This window comes from Dipodomys spectabilis, unplaced genomic scaffold (assembly GCF_019054845.1).
Source record: "Dipodomys spectabilis isolate Male_0828 unplaced genomic scaffold, ASM1905484v1 ptg000071l, whole genome shotgun sequence".
Lineage (NCBI taxonomy): Eukaryota > Metazoa > Chordata > Mammalia > Rodentia > Heteromyidae > Dipodomys > Dipodomys spectabilis.
In genome coordinates this window covers 2,259,465-2,278,250 of record NW_024870748.1, presented here as the reverse complement: position 1 = coordinate 2,278,250, position 18,786 = coordinate 2,259,465, and the positions used below count along the sequence as shown (strand labels likewise).

General features: G+C 34.8%; 1 protein-coding gene across 6 annotated transcripts in view; it reads right to left on the bottom strand.

Annotated features, from left to right (window-relative positions):
* Stag2 (stromal antigen 2) overlaps positions 1 to 18,786 on the bottom strand; it is a 128,904-nt gene that overhangs the window by 14,279 nt on the left and 95,839 nt on the right. For all 6 annotated transcript variants that reach the window (XM_042682463.1, XM_042682458.1, XM_042682465.1 and 3 more), the window contains exons 23-29: positions 15,858 to 15,950; positions 15,152 to 15,326; positions 11,846 to 11,985; positions 10,465 to 10,566; positions 6,676 to 6,824; positions 3,895 to 4,023; positions 956 to 1,179 (exon numbers count right to left, since the gene is read on the bottom strand). In XM_042682463.1, coding sequence (XP_042538397.1) covers positions 956 to 1,179; positions 3,895 to 4,023; positions 6,676 to 6,824; positions 10,465 to 10,566; positions 11,846 to 11,985; positions 15,152 to 15,326; positions 15,858 to 15,950 — 1,012 coding nt within the window. The remainder of the gene's footprint in view (positions 1 to 955; positions 1,180 to 3,894; positions 4,024 to 6,675; positions 6,825 to 10,464; positions 10,567 to 11,845; positions 11,986 to 15,151; positions 15,327 to 15,857; positions 15,951 to 18,786) is intronic.

Genomic DNA, 18,786 nt, shown 5'->3' with positions numbered 1-18,786 from the left:
TGAATATAGCCACCACCCAACATACCACATAATATAAACATTGCAATGTCCTAAGTTTTGAGCTAGTTTATTACTTGGTACAATAAATTCTGAGAAATGCTAATTTCTTTTAAAGGTTCCTGAAAACAGGAGAAGTACCCAGATGCGTACAAAACCAATCTTGGAATGCTAGGATCCCAAGAACATGAAGCATCATAACTCATTCTTATCTATAATATAATATACAGCACTTCGAATTTCTGTTAAGTTCTAGATTATTTCTTCATAGAAATTCAGAAGTTTCAACTTGTATAAATCTCTTGCTCTGCTTCAAACGAGATAATCTGATCTCCCAAGTAAAAACTAGTTCTTTCATGCTGAATCCATTTCCCTGTGCATATGGTATAAAACAGTGATTAAAAAAAAAATAGGTACTTTACAGTGAGATTACCACGCTCGCCTACCAAATGTGTGATTTTGGGAAAGTTAATTCTGTTGTGATAGCTCTCTCATCTGAAAAATGAAAACATACCTGAAGAGTTGAGTTGATCAGCTTGAGTTTATGTTTACAAAACATTTAAAGCTAGCCAGGAGATGGTGGCTCACCCCTGTAATTCTAGCTACTCAAGAGGATGAGATTTGAGGTTCCCAATTCAAAGCCAGCCCAGACAGAAATGTCAGTGAGACTCTTATCTCCAACTAACCACCAGAAAACCAGTAGTAGTGCTGTGGCACAAGTGGTAAAGTGCTAGCCTTGAGCTGAAGAGCTCAGAGACAGCACCCCGGCCCAGAATTCAAGCCCCATGACCAACCAAAATAAATAAATAAATAAAACAAAAAAACCCCACATTTAAAGCACCAATGACTGGCACATGGTGTAAGCTATTGTTAAACAATACATACTAAATAAAAAATTAAGGATCTTAATGGCAATTCAGTTGGTAACCACCAGAATATAAACAAACTATATCCTTACGGAGTGCAAGTTGCATGCCTTCAACCACTTTCCGTTTTCCTGTAGATGGTTTTGATTTTTTACTCCTTACAGTTGACCCCCGACTGCTGATTCCACTAATAACTGACATAGTGTCATCATCACCACCAGCTAGCAAAGAATTTCGGTAAGACATCAGTGGAAGCCACACATCTTCTCTTCGGAGTGACATCTGAAAGGTCATGAACTTTTCCAAGTAAACATACCTTAAAAAGAAATATAAACGGTTACCTTTGACATATAAAACTGCCAATTCTACTACTCCCTTAGATATAGAAACATAATTTGATCTCTAGTCAGCAGGACACTGATTAGCAATTTTATCTCTATCAATATTCTTACATTGAATGAGAAAATTCAAGGACTTCAGATTAACATTTCTAAATTATCTACTACATTCCACCCACATACAGAAAATATAGGAAGATGAATCATATATACTCCCTATCTGTAAAAAAATTCTTCTTGATGGAAATAATAAATTTGCCTTTGGATCAAATTATCACAAGGCTTATATGTAATTTTACAATGAAAACTCAACATTCAACTGACTTCTATTCACTAGGCATTCTTTTCTCAGTTCTTTTATTATTCCTACCATTACATGGGGGAAACATTCTCTCCATTGTACAGATGAGAAAAGAAATGATACGAAATTTTAAGACTATGTACACACAATAGTAACAATAAGTAGTATATCCATGATTTACATATCATGATCTGACACTAAAGCCAAATTATGTTTAGTAAAGACAATTATCAACTAATTGTAAAGTTCAATTCAAATATTTATTGCCATTGCAGTGACTAATTCCAATCAATTCACATTTACTAACACAGTTACGTATATACTGCTTTGTGGTAATTGTTCAGTACATTTTAATTTATAATACATTCAAACACACAGAGTAAATAGTAAAGACTCTCCAATGTTGCTATGAATAGGCTAGCAATCTGGGAATTATTAGCAATCATATAAAACAAAGTTTGAGCTAAACTATGCTCAAATGGTAGAGATTCAGAGCCCTATACCCTCCATATAACCTAATATATTCTAATATTACCAAAAAACTCTCAATGAAGCCATTCTTATTTCTGTTCCTCTCTGCTTCAGAGGGTCTACTAACCTGAATTTGCTATTTATCATCTCCATGCAGAGTGTTTGTATTTCACATATAGATATAGGTGTCCATAAGCACAAAAACAAGACTTTGTACAGGATAATATAAAATTCTCATTAGGATGCTATATGGCATTCCATAAGCTATCCATCTATTGAGTCATTTTCTTATAGATGAATATTAAGATTGTTATGCAATTTTCCCTATTCAAACAATACAACACTGAACAATTGTATGCACATGTTCACAAGTTCTTCCAGATTGAAACCACTAGATATGAGGTAAGGTGAATCCTAAACTTCACTCAGTAATGCCAAATGGCTCAACTAAGTGGTGTATTAATTTACACTGTCACCAGCAATGTATGAAAGGTTCCACTGCACCATATGCTTGGCAATATTTAATATTATGAGATGTAATCTTTGCTAATGGGCTACATAAAAATAATTCATTGTTTATTTCATATTTTTCTGGCTAAGAGTATATGGTCTTACAATTTAAATAGACCATGTCTTGCTTTTTAGTACAGACATGGCCCTGAACTGAGTGCTCAAGTAATCCTCCTCCATAAGCCTCAAAATGATTGGGACAACAGATCTGCACTACCATACTTGGCCAATTCAATTTTTAATTGGAATAAATTCACATGTAATAAAATGTACAGAAATTAAGAGTATAATTAGATCATTTTGAAAATGTATGGCATTTATATAACCCACATACTATACAAGATGTAAAACATTGCCAGGACCCAAGTATTCTATTCTCTCTTCTCATTCAGTAAAACCAGTCCTAAAAGTAACCACAACTGTGGTTTCTATGACCACAGATTAGTTTTTGTTTTCTTTAGAATTTCATAGAAAATAGTCTTTAAACGCAAAATATTGGTGGATTTATACAAATGATTATACCATGAGATTTATATTCTTCCTCCTTTTTGCAACACAAAACTAAGGGGAGGAAATTTAAACCTATCTTTTGGATTTATCTCTCATTAAGACATGATTTTAGAAGACTAACCCAGAGAAGTTCCCTGTTAAATGGTCTATTAAAAACAGGAAAATTAAACTGAAATGATTTTTTTTTTTGGTCAGTCATGGGGCTTGAACTCTAGGCCTAGGTGCTGTCCCTGAGGTCTTCAGCTCAAGGCGAGCACTCTACCACTTGAGCCACAGTGCCACTTCTGGTTTTCTGGTGGTTCACTGAAGATAGGAATCTCAAAGACTTTCCTACCCAGGCTGGCTGTGAACCGCAATCCTCAGATCTGAGTAGCTAGGAGTACAGGTATGAGCCACCGGCACCCAGTGTGAAATGATTTTTTTAAAAAAGATTTCTACTTTGCACTGGAGCTAGAGCTCAAGACACAAACTAACTGGGAGGATGCTCTTGATGGATCCTTACTCAATATTAAGGTCTTTTAAATGCTCCCTCCTCGACTGAGCTATGGCAAGAATACATACCAGAATATATAAGGCACTCTAGTTAACATCTCAAAAGCCACAATGTTATGGGGGGGGGGGGGGGGGGAATTTACATGATCAAAGTTGAGTATTATATAATAAAATAGAATACAGCTATCATCCTTAAAATTATACAACAGAAGGAAGTGGAGATGTGGCTCAAGTGGTAGAGTACCAGCTTTGAGAGAAAACACACATAGTTGCTTAAGTACAAAGTTTTTAGTTTTTATTCTGTATATAATGTAATCCTACAAATGGATATGTAGAAAAAAAACAAAGTGTAATAGAAGCTCTTAATTCCGAAATCAATTTAAATATGACATTTCTAGCAAATACATACACTGTTCTTTTGTCTTGGCGGAGAAGTTTAGAAGAAAATTCACTGAGAATATCAAGAAATGCCAAATTTAAAGGCGGATGACTCTCCCCTTGTGGATTAGGCTCCTTAAAAGCAAATTCTATGCCATCTCTGCAAAGAAACAAAACATTATGTAAATATTTAAATAACTTCATTATATAAGAACTTAGAAAGCAAATTTCTCTCAGCCATTTATTTCTACTACTGAAATATTTCTTCTGTCAAGCTTTTAACTCGAGGAATCAGAGAATAAGGAGGGTTTATGTGTGAGAGTAAAGGGCAACATTTTAGGTAACTGAGTATTTTTTTTTTTTTGGTCAGTCGTGGGGCTTGAACTCTGGGCTTGGGCACTGTCCCTGTACTCTTCAGCTCAAGCCGAGCGCTCTACTGCTTGAGCCACAGAGCCACTTCTGCTTTTCTAGTGGTTTATTGGAGGTAAGAGTCTCACGGGCTTTCCTGCCCAGGCTGGCTTTGAACCATGATCCCCGATCTCAGCCTCCTGAGTAGCTAGGATTACAGGCGTGAGCCACCAGTGCCCGGCTTGTGAATATTTTTAAAACAAGCAAAACATATACAAAACTAGTTTCCCTTCAGTTAAATATGGTTTGATATGTCTAGATTTCTTTTTTTCTTTTCTTTTTTCCAGGGCTAAGGACCGAACCCAGGGCCTTGCGCACGCCGGGAGGGCACCCTTACGCTGGGCTAAACCCCCAGCCCCGATATGTCTAGATTTCTGTATTTTTGTTTCATTTTGTTTTCTGACAAATTCTTCCTATGAAGCCCAACCTGGCCAAATCCTCTACCCTTCTGCCTCAGCCTCTCAGGTGTAGAGATTATAGGTGCATACACCACACCCAGTAGGCATTCTTTACTCAATATTTTTTCTCCCATAAAATAAGCCATATTCCATTACATCATTTTGTAACACAATATCAATACAGGATCTTGAATATTATACAGAACTAACATATATAAGACTAACTTAGAAACAGTGCCTGTGGCTCACATCTATAATCCTAGCAACTCAGGTTAAGATCTGAGGATCAAAATTCAAAGCCAAGAATTCAAAGCCAGCCAGGGCAAGAAAGTCTGTTGATGCTCTTATCTCCTCTAAACTACAAAAAAAAAAAAAAAAACAAACCCAGAAGTGAATCTGTGGCTCAAGTGGTAGAGCCCTATCCTTGAGCATAAAAAGCTCAGAGACAGAGCCTAGGTCCTGATTTCAAGCCCATGGAACCCTTCTGCCTCACACATAAAATGACTCCCTGTAATGACATTTCAAAATTTTAAAATTAAACTCTAGTCAGGGGCCAATTTAATTACATTTATGTGGAAATTTAAATACCTCAGTTAATCAAGACAACAAGGCAGCATTATGCTCCTTCAAAAATGTAGCTGGGGGCTGGGAAGGTGGCTCAGTGGTAGAGCGCTTGCCTTGCATGCTCAAGGCCCTGGGTTCGATTCCTCAGCACCACATAAGCAAAAAGAAAAAAGCCGGAAGTGGCGCTATGGCTCAAGTCGTAGAGCGCTAGCCTTGAGCTGAAGAGCTGAGGGACAGCGCCCAGGCCCAGAGTTCAGGCCCCTTGACCAGACCCCCCCCCCCCCCAAAAAAAATGAAGCTGGGCCAGGCACCAACGGCTCATGCGTATAACCACAGATATCAGGAGAATGAAACCTGAGAACACCAAATAAACAGCAAAAGGCTAGAAGTGGAAGCATGGACCAAGTATTAGAGTGCCAGCCTTAAAAGAAAAAGTTCAGAAAAAAGTAATGAGGTAAAGACAATGCAAATCTAACTGGGAAAGAAAGAAGGCTATAACATGAAGACAATCATATATTACTTCTCGAAATAATCACTAGATTGTGGTCCTTAAATATTACCAAAAATTGCCATCAATATGAAAAAGTGAATTTGATACTTTATAACAAGATGAAAAAAGAAAGCAAATTAAAGTGGGCAGATATGGGTAAAAGAAACAAGAAAAGGAAATTTTCTGTGGGAAAACAATGTAAATAACCTTTTTCAAACTAAGTAAGCTTCAGGAATGAAGAAGAGAGTAACAAAGTAGATAAATTTCAATGAAGAGCCCAAGCCTCTTAGTGCTTCCAAAAAACAAGATTCTTTAACCCATAGTTAATGGATGAAGAGATTTAATATACAAATGTTGCTTATATTAAAGCTCGAAAGCATATCTATACTGTAAAAAGCTTAATTGAACTATAAATTATATATGTAATATAAAAGCAAATATTTCCAACTTCGATAAGGAGTAAAATAGAATGTTGTGATTCAATGAATACACAAATGCAAGTCATTATAAAATAAAAAACAGGGCCATTCTCACCTACTTTCAGTCTATCAGAAATGTATATGTTTTCTAACAAACTTTCCTATTACTTTCACAAAAACTTTTTAACTAGAAGAACAAAAAGAAAAAAAACCAGACATAAAAGAATCAAACCTGAAACGTAACAGTAGATTATGACAAAAACTGAGTACAGATTTAGTAATGACTGTTGAATATATGCAGTCTCACCTTCCATGATTTGTAAAGATTTTGTACTGTTTTAACTGAAATAGTTTCTTATAAAGGGGCTTAGTCCTTATTAACATATCACTATAACTGGTTCATAAACTTCAAAGAAATCACAGTACAGATTTATAGACAAATACAGCTATTCTAAATGAAAAGGCTAGACATACACACAAAATACTTTTATGGCTAAATATTACAAGTGTTAAATAAAATGTCTGGAGATTACTTGTGTAACATGGCAATAGCTTCTCTTGTTTTCAGTTGATCAAGCCCAAAAGTTAAAGCAAAACGTCGAGCAAGTTCTTTTATGCCACTAAAAGTTGAAGATGATCTATCAAAATTATAGCCATTTTCTTGTATCATTTCATTAAAAAGCTGTTGGGAAAGAAAGAAAGAATGTTAAAGCTTTTCTGGTGACTATGGATTAGCATTTTTTCAACTAAGATAATTTCTATTTAAAATATTCAAAAAAGTACAGTGTTTATGATTTTTAAAAGTGGAATTTTTAAAACAACATGGTCCTAATGACCAAAATTTCTAGCACTTAATGTATTTAAAAGAGGTCATTAGCAATGTTAGAAGCTCTAGGTGAATTCTGTCAGAATGCTGTTCTGCTGGCATTAGGTATAAACAGAGCATACAACATAAAGGGAAAGGAAACCCACTGAACTATTAACTATATTTGTTTGTTTGTTATTTGTAGCACTAATAGTATGAAAGTCATGACATCAAAAATGTTAGGGTGGTATTTACACTCAAGTGTTGCATCCTCACATTAAAAGCATTCACCATAAAGTAGTCCAAGTAGAATTCTGAGGTCCCTTGAAGAAGCAATTCTAATTACAGAAGACATAATATCCAATACATATAATGGTAACATTAATGTAGAATCCACATAGTATGTACAAATAACTCATATGAAGAATTTATACTATGTAAAAAATGTTTCAAAGCCAGACAAAATGGCTCATGCCTATTTAGCTATGAGAGGCAGAGATCAAGAGAACTGAGGTTCAAGATTAGCCTGGGCAAAAGGTTCATGGAACCCCAACTAAATCAACAAGCTAGGCACAGCTTTACACTCTTGTGATCCCACAGATCAAAGTCTTAAGTAAGAGGATAGCAGTCTGTGGCCAGACCAGTGAAAGATGCATGACCATGAATAATAACTAAAGAAAAAGGGCTAAGGATATGGCTAAGGATATGAGTTAAAACCCCAATAACATCCAAAAAAAATTTAGTGCTAATATATGAGGACAAAACATTTTTTTTTTTACAAAAGCAATCTCATCTGGATGCTAGTGGCTCACAAATGTAACCCAGCTACTTAGGAGGCTGAGATCTGAAAATCACCATTCAAAGCCAGCCCAGGCAGGAAAGTCCATGTGACTCTCATCTCCGATTAACTGCAGAAAACCAGCAGTGGAGCGGTGGCTCAAAGTGCTAGAGTGTTAGCCTTGAGCACCAAAAAAATACCTTCAGGGACAGTGCCCAGGCCCTGAGCTCAAGCCCCACAATCAAATAAAAACAAAAACAAAAACAACCAAAAACACCCCACAGTGTCAAATAGAAAGAGTCCATCCATAAAACAGAATATTACAAAGTTATTAAAATGTCTAAGAATTCTAGGTAAATATCCAATAAAAATAAAATCTATGTTGAAGAGTTATCTGTACTCTTGTGCTCATTGCAGATATATTCACAATAGCTAAAATATACAATCAATCTGTCCATTATTGAACAAGTAAAAAAAAAAAAGTGGCAGGCTGCTACTGGTGGCTTATGCCTGTAATCCTGGCTACTCAGGAGGCTGAGATCTGAGGATCATGGTTCAAAGTCAGCACAGGTAGAAAAGTCCATAAAACTCTTATCCCCACTTAACAACCAAGAAGCCAGAAGTGGACCAGTGGCTCAAGTGGCAAAAGCACTAGCCTTGAGCAAACAAACAAAGGCTAAGGGACAGCACCCAAAACAGGCAAACACAAAGTGGTACATGCATATGTGCTTATGAGTGAGCATATACACAAGAATATTTAGCACTCAAATAAAAAGGAATATGTCACTTGCAGAAAAATGGATGAACCAAGAGAACATATTATATTAAGCGAAGTCTGTCAGGAATACAAAGCCAAAAACCACATTAATCTCACAGTTATGAGACTCAAAAAAGTTGAAGTCATAGAAGCAAAGAGTATGATGATGGTTCCCACCAGATAGGGTAAAGAAGGGGGAATGGGAGTACTGTTGGTAAAAGCATACAAATTTTCAGGTAGGATGGGTAAGTTCTGAAGACCTACTGTACAGTACACTGAGCATAATTAAGAATAAGGGATTGAAACTCAGTAGTAGATCACTCAGCTAGCATGCATTAGACCCTAGGTTTTAACTCAAAAGAAAATGCATGCATGCACACATACACATACACATACTGTATATTTGAAAATAGTTCATGTTTGTATCTTAAATGCTTTTGCCACAAAAAGAATTTTGTAAGGTAATGCATTTGTTAATTAGGTATATTTAATATATATGTACACATACATAGAAAAATATCATGTAGTTTACCACAAATACATAGGTAGTGGTGTGTGTGTGTGTGTGTGTGTGTGTGTGTGTGTGTGTGTGTGTGTGTGTGTGTGTGTGTGTGTGTGTGTGTGTGTGTGTGTGTGTGTGTGTGTGTGTGTGTGTGTGTGTGTGTGTGTGTGTAAAATCTGTCAATTGGTAAATAACTATATCCTGGCTTTGTTTTCAGTCTCCACAGAATATTATATTTTGAATACTTTCCACAGCAAGCTGCTACTATTTTACAGAAAAAGTTACTTAAATGCAATCTCTAAAATCTTTTTAATTTTTAATGAATCTTGAAATTTGCAAATGAAATTAAGAACTTTCATGTTTACATTTCTAAGAAGCAAGAAAGTTTATCAAGGCCAATTATGGCAGTTTATACTTTTAATCCCAGATACTCAGCAAGTGGACATTACATACTGTTCAAGGTCAGCCCAGGCAAAAAAAACTCAAACAAAGCCAGGTGTGGTGGGGTACACTATGATACTCAGTATGGGGAAAGCATAGCAAAAAGGAATGTAGTCTAAGTCCAGTCCCAGGAGGAAATATGAGGCCCTATCTAAAGGAAAAAAGGCTCAAGTATGGCTCAAATGGTAGATCACCTGCTTGAAAAGCAGATATTGCCCAAAACACAAACTTCATCAAATTGGATTGAAGTGTATTTTGTATGCAAATTTTATCTCTAAAGGCAAAAGTACTCTGTACCTTTAACCTGGTAAGACTGTCTTCCCACTAGCAAAACAAAATTGATTTGTATTCTGGTTATGAAACTCATATACCGTTCTCTAAAAAAAGTTTAGAAATATATAGAATGTATAAAGAAAAAAAGTAAAAGTTCACTTGAAATCTAGCAAAGCATGTTAACAACTGCTAACATTTCAGTGATTATTTTTCCAGTCACAGAAGGGTAGGCAAAATTTTATAAGGCTATTTTTGTAATCTCTTATTCTTTGTTTCTCATACCTATGGTGGTTTTACACATTAAATATATATCTACATTAATTTTAAATATTACATGCACAATAAGGCAATTCAGAAATTTGCTACATATTGAATATTCTATTATGGACTTTTGAATTATTGCTAATATCTTCCTATTTTAAAAAAGCTTTGATGTACAATTTTGTACACAAACTTTTAGAGCTTCAACTTGTTCCACCTTGGATAAACTTAAAAAGAGAAATTCTGCCTCAAATAGCATGCACATTACAAATTTTTGCATGTATTACTGTCTACCATACTTATTCCCTATGAACTTTAGACAGTTCTACATTTTGTCAACCTTTCTAGTCAAAAGGAAAAAAAGCCTCAAACTTCTTTTAAGGTAGTTGAGTTGATTATATATTTTACATCTATAAATTATCCATCCACTGCACCTTTTGTCTAGCTTTAACTGCTACTTATTAGCTATTAAGTGTTGACTATGTTAACTAAATCTGGTACTCACCTGCTGCAAACTGAGAATAAGGGTCTTAGCACACTGAATTTTGTCAATTTGCCTCGTTTTACTCATTGTTTCTTTGATTATATCTCCATAATCATTGTAATACTAGAAAAGAAATATGCATGAATTAAGCTTTATCTCTTAAAATTATTGACAATAAGAATAATTTTAGGCTAGTCTTGTAAACATGTGACAAAGTATGTATTTGGTCAAAATTACACTTTTAAATCACAAAAACTTAAGGCCATTTTAAGTACATAATCTCTAACTTCAATAAATTAAAAAACACCTAATAAAGGAGGTGTGAAATAAGATAATAATTAGGTTATACACAGTTTCAGAAGAAAATATAAAAGATATAAAGTTCTTTTTATGATTTAGACAATAAATACTTTATAGCTTATTTGTTGCTAAAGATGATGTGGAAAATGGTCAGGTTATAACCTTATTAATTTGTAAATAGCAACCAAAAGACCACAAATAACATGCAAAAGAAAACTTATGTGTAAAATTCATATTATTTATTATACAAAGTTTTTCCTAAATTCATATAAAACTATCAGATCCAGAATGCCTAATGTGAGGGTTTAAATTTTGTTACATGATTTCATGACTTATTTTTTTAAATTACCAAGTTAAATGATATAAGTTCCAAAATAAGTTAATAGGGTTCTTTGGTGCAGCAAAATAATACAAATATAGGATTAACTTGTTTTGACATATTTATTTCCTGAAAGCAAATGCTACATTTCTAGTTGGGTTTTCTGTTTTTTGAGAAAGAACTTTTAAAGAAATCTTACCAACTTTGGTCACAGTGTTAGCTAATTTAATGTCCTTTCTAATACTACTTCAAAATTCCACAGTATCTCACAAACATTTATGAAATTATGAATAACCTATTGTGAATCACATAAGACTCAGAGAACTGAATGGAACCTTAACTATCCAAGTGGAACTGAAGAAACTTAGGGAGCAAAAGTTGAGTGACTCAAGTTTATAAGCTGTATTGTAACAAAGTCTAAATGACCAGCTAGGTTTCTTAAAGTAACATCTGTTGTGCAACTCAGCCTGTTACCTTAGTCATAAATCCAAGTTCTGATGATTACAGGTAACCAAAGAAGTTTGTTTACAGTGTGTGTGTGTGTGTCTGTGTGTGTCTCTGTGTGTCTGTGTGTGTGTGTGTGTGTGCAAAAAGCCCAAACATCAAAATATCCACTGATTAGAGAAGTGGAGCTATGAGAAACTTTCAAGCATTTTAAAACAAATTTTATACTACAATGTTAATTTAGTATTTCCAAATCCCAGGGGTAACCAAGCACAGAATCCAATGTTTCTATTTCAGTTAAGCATTTAAGCACTATCCAGTTATAGGCTTCAATTTTACCTTCATATACTGCTTGAAGATATCTGCAGCTGTATTCATCTCCACCACAGTATATACAATTAGTTTACAAAATGCTGCGAGTAAATTTCTCCTCTTGTGCAAAGCTTCAATTTTACTGGCTTCATCCTCTTGCTGACCATCTGGAAAAAAAGTTATAACCCTTAAGCTATCTTGCATTATTACTTCAAACATTTTTTTAAATTCACGCTTGCCTTTTAATTAGAGAATGTGAAAGGGAAAAAGACACTAACATTAAAACATTCTATTTATTTTAATAGACTACATTTTCCAGACATTAAATAATAATCAAAACTGCTTCCTGGGCGACCACGGAAAAGGAATACATAGTAGAACAGAAATATAAGGAGTGAGTCAGAGGAAATAAGTCAGGTTTAGCTAAGTCAGGTTAAGTTTACCTGATATATTCTATTGCTTCCTCTACAGATGATTTGTCAGTGACATTTGTTGGTTAAGGATCCTTCTCATGAACTCATCTGAGGTATTTCCTTACTATTTCCAAGGATGATCTCACCTTGCCTCACCTATCCTCACCTCCAAATCTTACACATATTTTTATAGGTATTAAATGTTACGTTAGAATAGCTTATTTACAGTCTTAAGATAATTCCTTATTCCTGCTCTTATTCATGATGTAAGATGTAGACCATACAATTTCCTTTTCTTTTTTTGTCAATCCTGGGGCTTGAACTCAGAGCCTGGGCTCTGTTCCTGAGCCTCTGTATGCTCAAGACTAGCACTCTACCAACTAAGCCACAGCATCACTTCCCGCTTTTCATGTTTGTGGTACTGAGGAATTGAACCCAGGGCTTCATGCATGCTAGACAAGTACTCTACCATTAAGGCACATTCCCTGCCCCAACCACACAATTTTCAAGAGGATAGACATTTCTGATATGGAAATGTTTGTAATTATTTGATAATGTAAATGAAATTGTGCATTTATGAAAAAGGTATAAAAGAATATTCCTGTGGACAGATATCACAAATTAAATTACTTACAAAAATACTGGCTCAATGGGATAAAAGAGAATAGAGATGTAGTGGCACCTGTATATAATCTCAGCACTCAGGACATAAAGTAATGAAGATGGTACTTCAAGAACAGCCTAAGCTACATAAAACCTCATCTCAAAAAAAAAGGGAAAAAATAGAGGGGGAGAAGAAAGGAGAAAAAACCCAGAAGAAGGGGGAGACAAAAACTCCAATATAATACCATTTATGTAAATGTTAGCAAAAAAGATAATTAAACCCAAGTAAAATTTTTAAATATTGGGCTGGGAAGGTGGCTCAGTGGTAGAGCACTTGCCTTGCATGCCTGAGGCCCTGGGTTTGATTCCTCAGCACCACATAAGCAAAAAGAAAAAAGCCGAAGTGGCACTGTGGCTCAAGTGGTAGAGCATTAGCCTTGAGCTGAAGAGCTGAGGGACAGTGCCCAGGCCCCAGAGTTCAGGCCCCACGACCGGACCCCCCAAAAAAATTTTTAAATATTATAATGCAAAAATGTGATAAACACCAAATTTAGGACGGCAATTACACTTAGGTAAAAGGAACAATAATGGGATTGTTTCTTTTAAAAATATCTGAAACTGGTACAGCTAATTATAACAATCACTGACAAGAGGGCATGTACAAAAGTTATAATTTATATATTCCCACCAGACTAGAATATATTTCATTTAAAAAGTGTAAGCAAGCCAGAGACACTGGCTTACACCTTAATCCTAGCTACTCAGTAGCGATAAAAAAGATAGCAGTTTGAGAGCAATCAGAGCAAAGGGTTATCAAGATCAAATTTCAAACCAATAAACTGTGTAGAGTGGCAAATGCCTATCATCCCAGGCATGATATGGGAAGGCATAAATAGGAGGATAAGTTGTTACCTTCTTTCAAAGATGCAGACCAATTAGAAATTCTTCTACATGGCCTACATGTCTCTCTAATTATCAAATTGCATTGACAACTAGTTTTTAAATACCTTTTCCACTTGAGCTTAAATGTTGAGAAAAGAGATTGTGTCTCGATTTATCTGATCTATAGGATCTAGTATTCTGCCTGCTCACCATTAAACATGTCAAAATTATTAGTAAAAATTAAGGTATTATTAAACCACAAGCTGAGAAAGTAAAGCAAAGAACAAAGCACATAAGCTTTTATTACAGATTTTGACAATTGTTTTGGCTACTCAGGATTGTTCACTTCTGTTCTGTGTATCTTTTCACCAAATGATGAGAACAAAGTTCCTTATTGCTAAGATAGGCTACAAGCCATGTATAGAGTTATGTTTATTTAGAAACTATATAGTGACATGTCATAGAATTCATATGTTGATGTTTTATTTTACTTGATGTATAATTTCAAATGAAAAACAAACCTATAACAACCCACTAAGAACTGCTTGTTTTCCCAAAATCTTATATTCAAGTAAGAAATCTGTGGATGGAATTAGGATGTGAAGAGAATGGGTAGTATGTTTTGACTATTGTTCTGTGAACATTTTTTATTATACTAGATTTTATAGGGCAGTTGACACATTTTTTTCTAACATTCAGGAATCAAACTGTTTAATATCCTCAAAATATAAAAATGTTTACACAAATATGCAACAAAAAACTAAAATATTTTATTCTCTTCCAAACGCCTCTAAATTGGTTTACTATAGGGATTACCTCAGGGATGAGGGATTTGAATCAAGAACTGTGACAAGTCCAAGTGCTATTATAATCCAGTTTTACTTAATCTTCACAATAGCTACAAATTAGCAATACAGGACCAAAGTCAGTGAGAAACAGAGGTATCACTCAAACTCTATAGTCAGCTGGGCGCCAGTGGCTCACGACTGTAATCCTAGCTACTCAGGAATCTGAGATCTGAGGATGATGGTTCAAAGCCAGCCCAGGCAGAAAAGTCCATGAGACTTTTATCTCTAGTGAACTACTCTGAAAAATCTGGAAATGGTGTTGTGTGGTTCAATTGTAGAGTGCTAGTCTTGAGCACAGAGAATCTTGGGGACAGGGCACAGGCACTAAGTTCAAGCCCCAGGACTGGAAAAACAAAAAACCAAACCATCTATGTTCAACATCACACTGTACTTCCAATGTTACCAGAAAAGAAGACTAATGTATTAGAATGCATACCTGTTTTACCAGAAAAGAAGACTAATGTATTAGAATGCATACTTGTTTTCATATTCTGAAAAGAAAATATATTGTAGCACAACACTGCACATTTTTACTTAATAGGATTTACAATGGACACAGAAACTTAAGAACATAATAATAAAATTACCTGCACTATTACTATCATCATCTTGTTCAATGAAGACATGATCCAAAATAAAACTGAGCAACTCAGACTGCAATGAAGAATCAGGTGTATAAACTAATGGCTCTAACATATCACGCCCTCCTGACATGATCTGATGGCTGAAGATCATCAACATATCACACAGAATAGTGAAGGCCTGTTTTAAAAAAGTAAATAATGTTGTAAGTTTTCTAATAAAACACTATCATGTTTTAAAAATACACATTAACACAGAAATAAAACCCAACTTCCTACATTTTAAAATAAAAAAAACTCATGTACTTTTTTCTAGAATTTTACTACCTACAAAGTAATTTCACAAATATTTTTTTAATTTTCAGCAATGTGAGGTTCCTTATACAGTATTTTAACACTGATAGAGAATGTGTAATCAGGTCTTAATCATAGATTTTCTGACTCTAGTGCCTTACTCTGCACTGACTAAAACCGCCTCATAGTATTCATTTTCCAATAGCAAGTAATTTACAAATTTAGTATCTTTGTTCTACGGAACAATATATCATAAATATTTGAATACAAATAAAATGTCTGGTACTTTTAAAGTACTCTCATTTGCATGTTGGCTATGAGAAAACTAAGTATCACACAGCAGGTATTTCTTGTATTATTTAAATATTTTATGGTAGCTTCCATTTTATTAAGATTGCTTACAAAAGCAATTACTAACCTGTTCTTTAACAGTAGTATTCACGTTGGTCAAGTAATGCTGACATATCTGACAAAACACTCTCATCTGTTTTTTTAAACGCAGTAAGTCCTCCTTGAAAAAATTTAACATTAACAATTTAAAATATTATATACACAACTGAATCAGCAATTAAGACATTTAAAATAACAGAATATACTGCCACATAGATAATTATATTAATTCTACTTGTGTATTTGATTTAAATGTCTCCTTAATAATTAGGAGGAGGAACAAAGCAAAAACATTTATTTTTTTTTTTTTTACAAACCTCACCAAAATACAGCCTTATAAGTATCAGGTATTAAATAACTATATCCAAAGTGATCTGGTCCTTTAAAATATGGAAACATATAACTATAGATTGCTATCTTTACCAAAAAGCTACCAGATCAGAATGATTAAAGAGTAAACATATACACTACATGTTTACTTTACTTTCTAAAAAAATAACATCTTTCTTATTTTAAAAAAAAGTTCTAATTTTTAAAAATTAGAGAAGTAAAAAAAATCAAGTTTTATAGTAGTAACAGAACCTTTAAAATAGCTTTTAAATGTACATTAAAACACTGAATTTTATTTTCTAAATACCTACTCATTTGTTAAATATAAAATTATCTGTAAAGCTCAATCACATAAACCTACTTAAGCTACAAATTTTGGCCCAACTTTTGATACTACACACCAAATGAATGTTAGGATGATTATTATATACTAGAAGTTAAATAAAAGTAGGCCTGCCAGATACTGGTGGCTCACAACAGTAATCCTAACTATTCAGGAGGGTGTGATGTGACAATTGTGGTTCAAAGCCAGGTCAGGCAGGAAAGTCAACCAGACTAATCTCCAATTAGCCACTAAAAAGCTGGAAGTATATGGGGCTGGGAAGGTGGCTCAGTGGTAGAGCGTTTGCCTTGCATGCATGAGGCCCTGGGTTCGATTCCCCAGCACCACATAAGCAAAAAGAAAAAAAGCCAGAAGTGGCGCTGTGGCTCAAGTGGTAGAGCGCTAGCCTTGAGCTGAAGAGCTGAGGGACAGCGCCCTGGCCCAGAGTTCAGACCCCACGACTGGACACCCCCCCCCCAAAAAAAAGCTGGAAGTATAGTTGTGGTTCAAATAGTAGAGAGTGCTAGCTAGCCTTGAACACAAAAGCTCAGGGACAAGACCCAATTCCTGAGTTCAAGCCCTAGGAAGAGCACTGAATGAATGAACGAAGTCCTAACATGGAGATCACACTTTGTGAAAGCTCAATCAAGCAACCAGATTTTTTAAAAAGTTCTACTAACCCCTTCCTCTTCTCAGAATATTACTTTTTTCTCATCTTTTTTTTTTTTTGCGGGAAAGGAGGGGATGGCTGTAGGGCTTGAACTCAGGTCCTGGGTATTATCTCTGAGCTCATTTGCTCAAGGCTAGCACTCTACCACTTTGAGCCACAGTTTTACTTGCAGTTTTCTGGCAGCTAATTGAAGATAAGAATCTCATGGACTTTACTGCCATTTCTAGAGTTGAACTACAATCCTCAGATCTCAGCCTCCTGAGTACCTAGGATTACAGGCATGAGCCACTAACACTCAGCCCTTTTCCCATTTTAATTAACTTCTGACATAAGTAAGTAATTATGCATACTAACATGATCACTGTCCCTGCTATAAACCAGCTAATTAAGCTTCTAGGTATGTTAGACACAACTGTAATTCAAACACTAAGGAAGCAGCCAGCGTGGCTAAAAGGTGAGAACCCTATTACTAAAAACCATTTTTCTTTAATATAAAAGCCGTGTTTGATTGCATACTACTATAATCCTAGTACTTAGCAAGGTAAGGTAAAAGGATAGTAAGTTCTCAGCCAAACTTAGCTACACAGATGTTTCATGTCAGAAAACCTGAGCTACATGACAAGAGAAAACCAACTTTACAAATTTTTGCCCAAGTGTCTGACAAAAAGTACACTTTTTTGTGGGGTTTGGACACAGGGCCTCATTGTATGCTAAGCACTTTACTATTTGAGCCACACTACCAGCCCAAAAGTACAGTATTTTAACAACACTAGACTATTTTTCTCAAGAGGAAAAATCTAACAAAGAAATTCTTAGCTTTTAACATTATTCAGTAAATTTATGCAATAAAAGTATATTATATAGTCCCTCTTGAAGAAAATAGGTATGAACAATATTTTATGTCCAATAAATAAAATACAAAAAAAGAGTCCAAATAATATGTAAAGCAATACCGCTACTGTGAGTACAATGTTTAAGCTTCCACTTTTCAAACAGGAAAGTAAGTCCTGGTTTAGATCAATTACTAAGTATATTAAAGATTATCATTATGGATAAAGTTTTAAAAGTTCTACCTCCTAGTCAAATTACAAGAGACATCAAGTAGTAATCAGGAAAACATAATCAGGAAGCCAGGTGTTGGCTATTCAGGAGACTTAGAACTTAGAAACCAGCCAGACCAGGCAAGAAAATCCATGAGACTCATCTCCAATTAAATATCAAAAAGCCAGAAGGAAAGCTGTAGCTCAAGTGGTAGAGTGCTAGCCTTGAGCCAAAAGCTCAGGGATAATGCCTAGGCCTGAGCTCAAGTCCCAGGACTAGAACTAAACAAATCAGGGCCTTTGATAATTTAAGAAAAATTTGCATAGTCCAACAGATTTATCTACTTGTTGGAAAAAATTTTCATCATGATTTACAAAATTCTATTTCTAGTGACCAATTCTGAGACTTTTATCAGTTTCAGATGTAAATAACTTTAAGGAAAATACTTTTTTGAACTTAAAGTAGCATATTTAATCAAAGGAAAATGACATTAGTGCTCTTTTACAGAATATATATCAAACTAGAAACTTGTTTTATGTACATGTGCATACATATTAGAATAGAAACAACCAAGACTTCATTGAAGAATGGTTT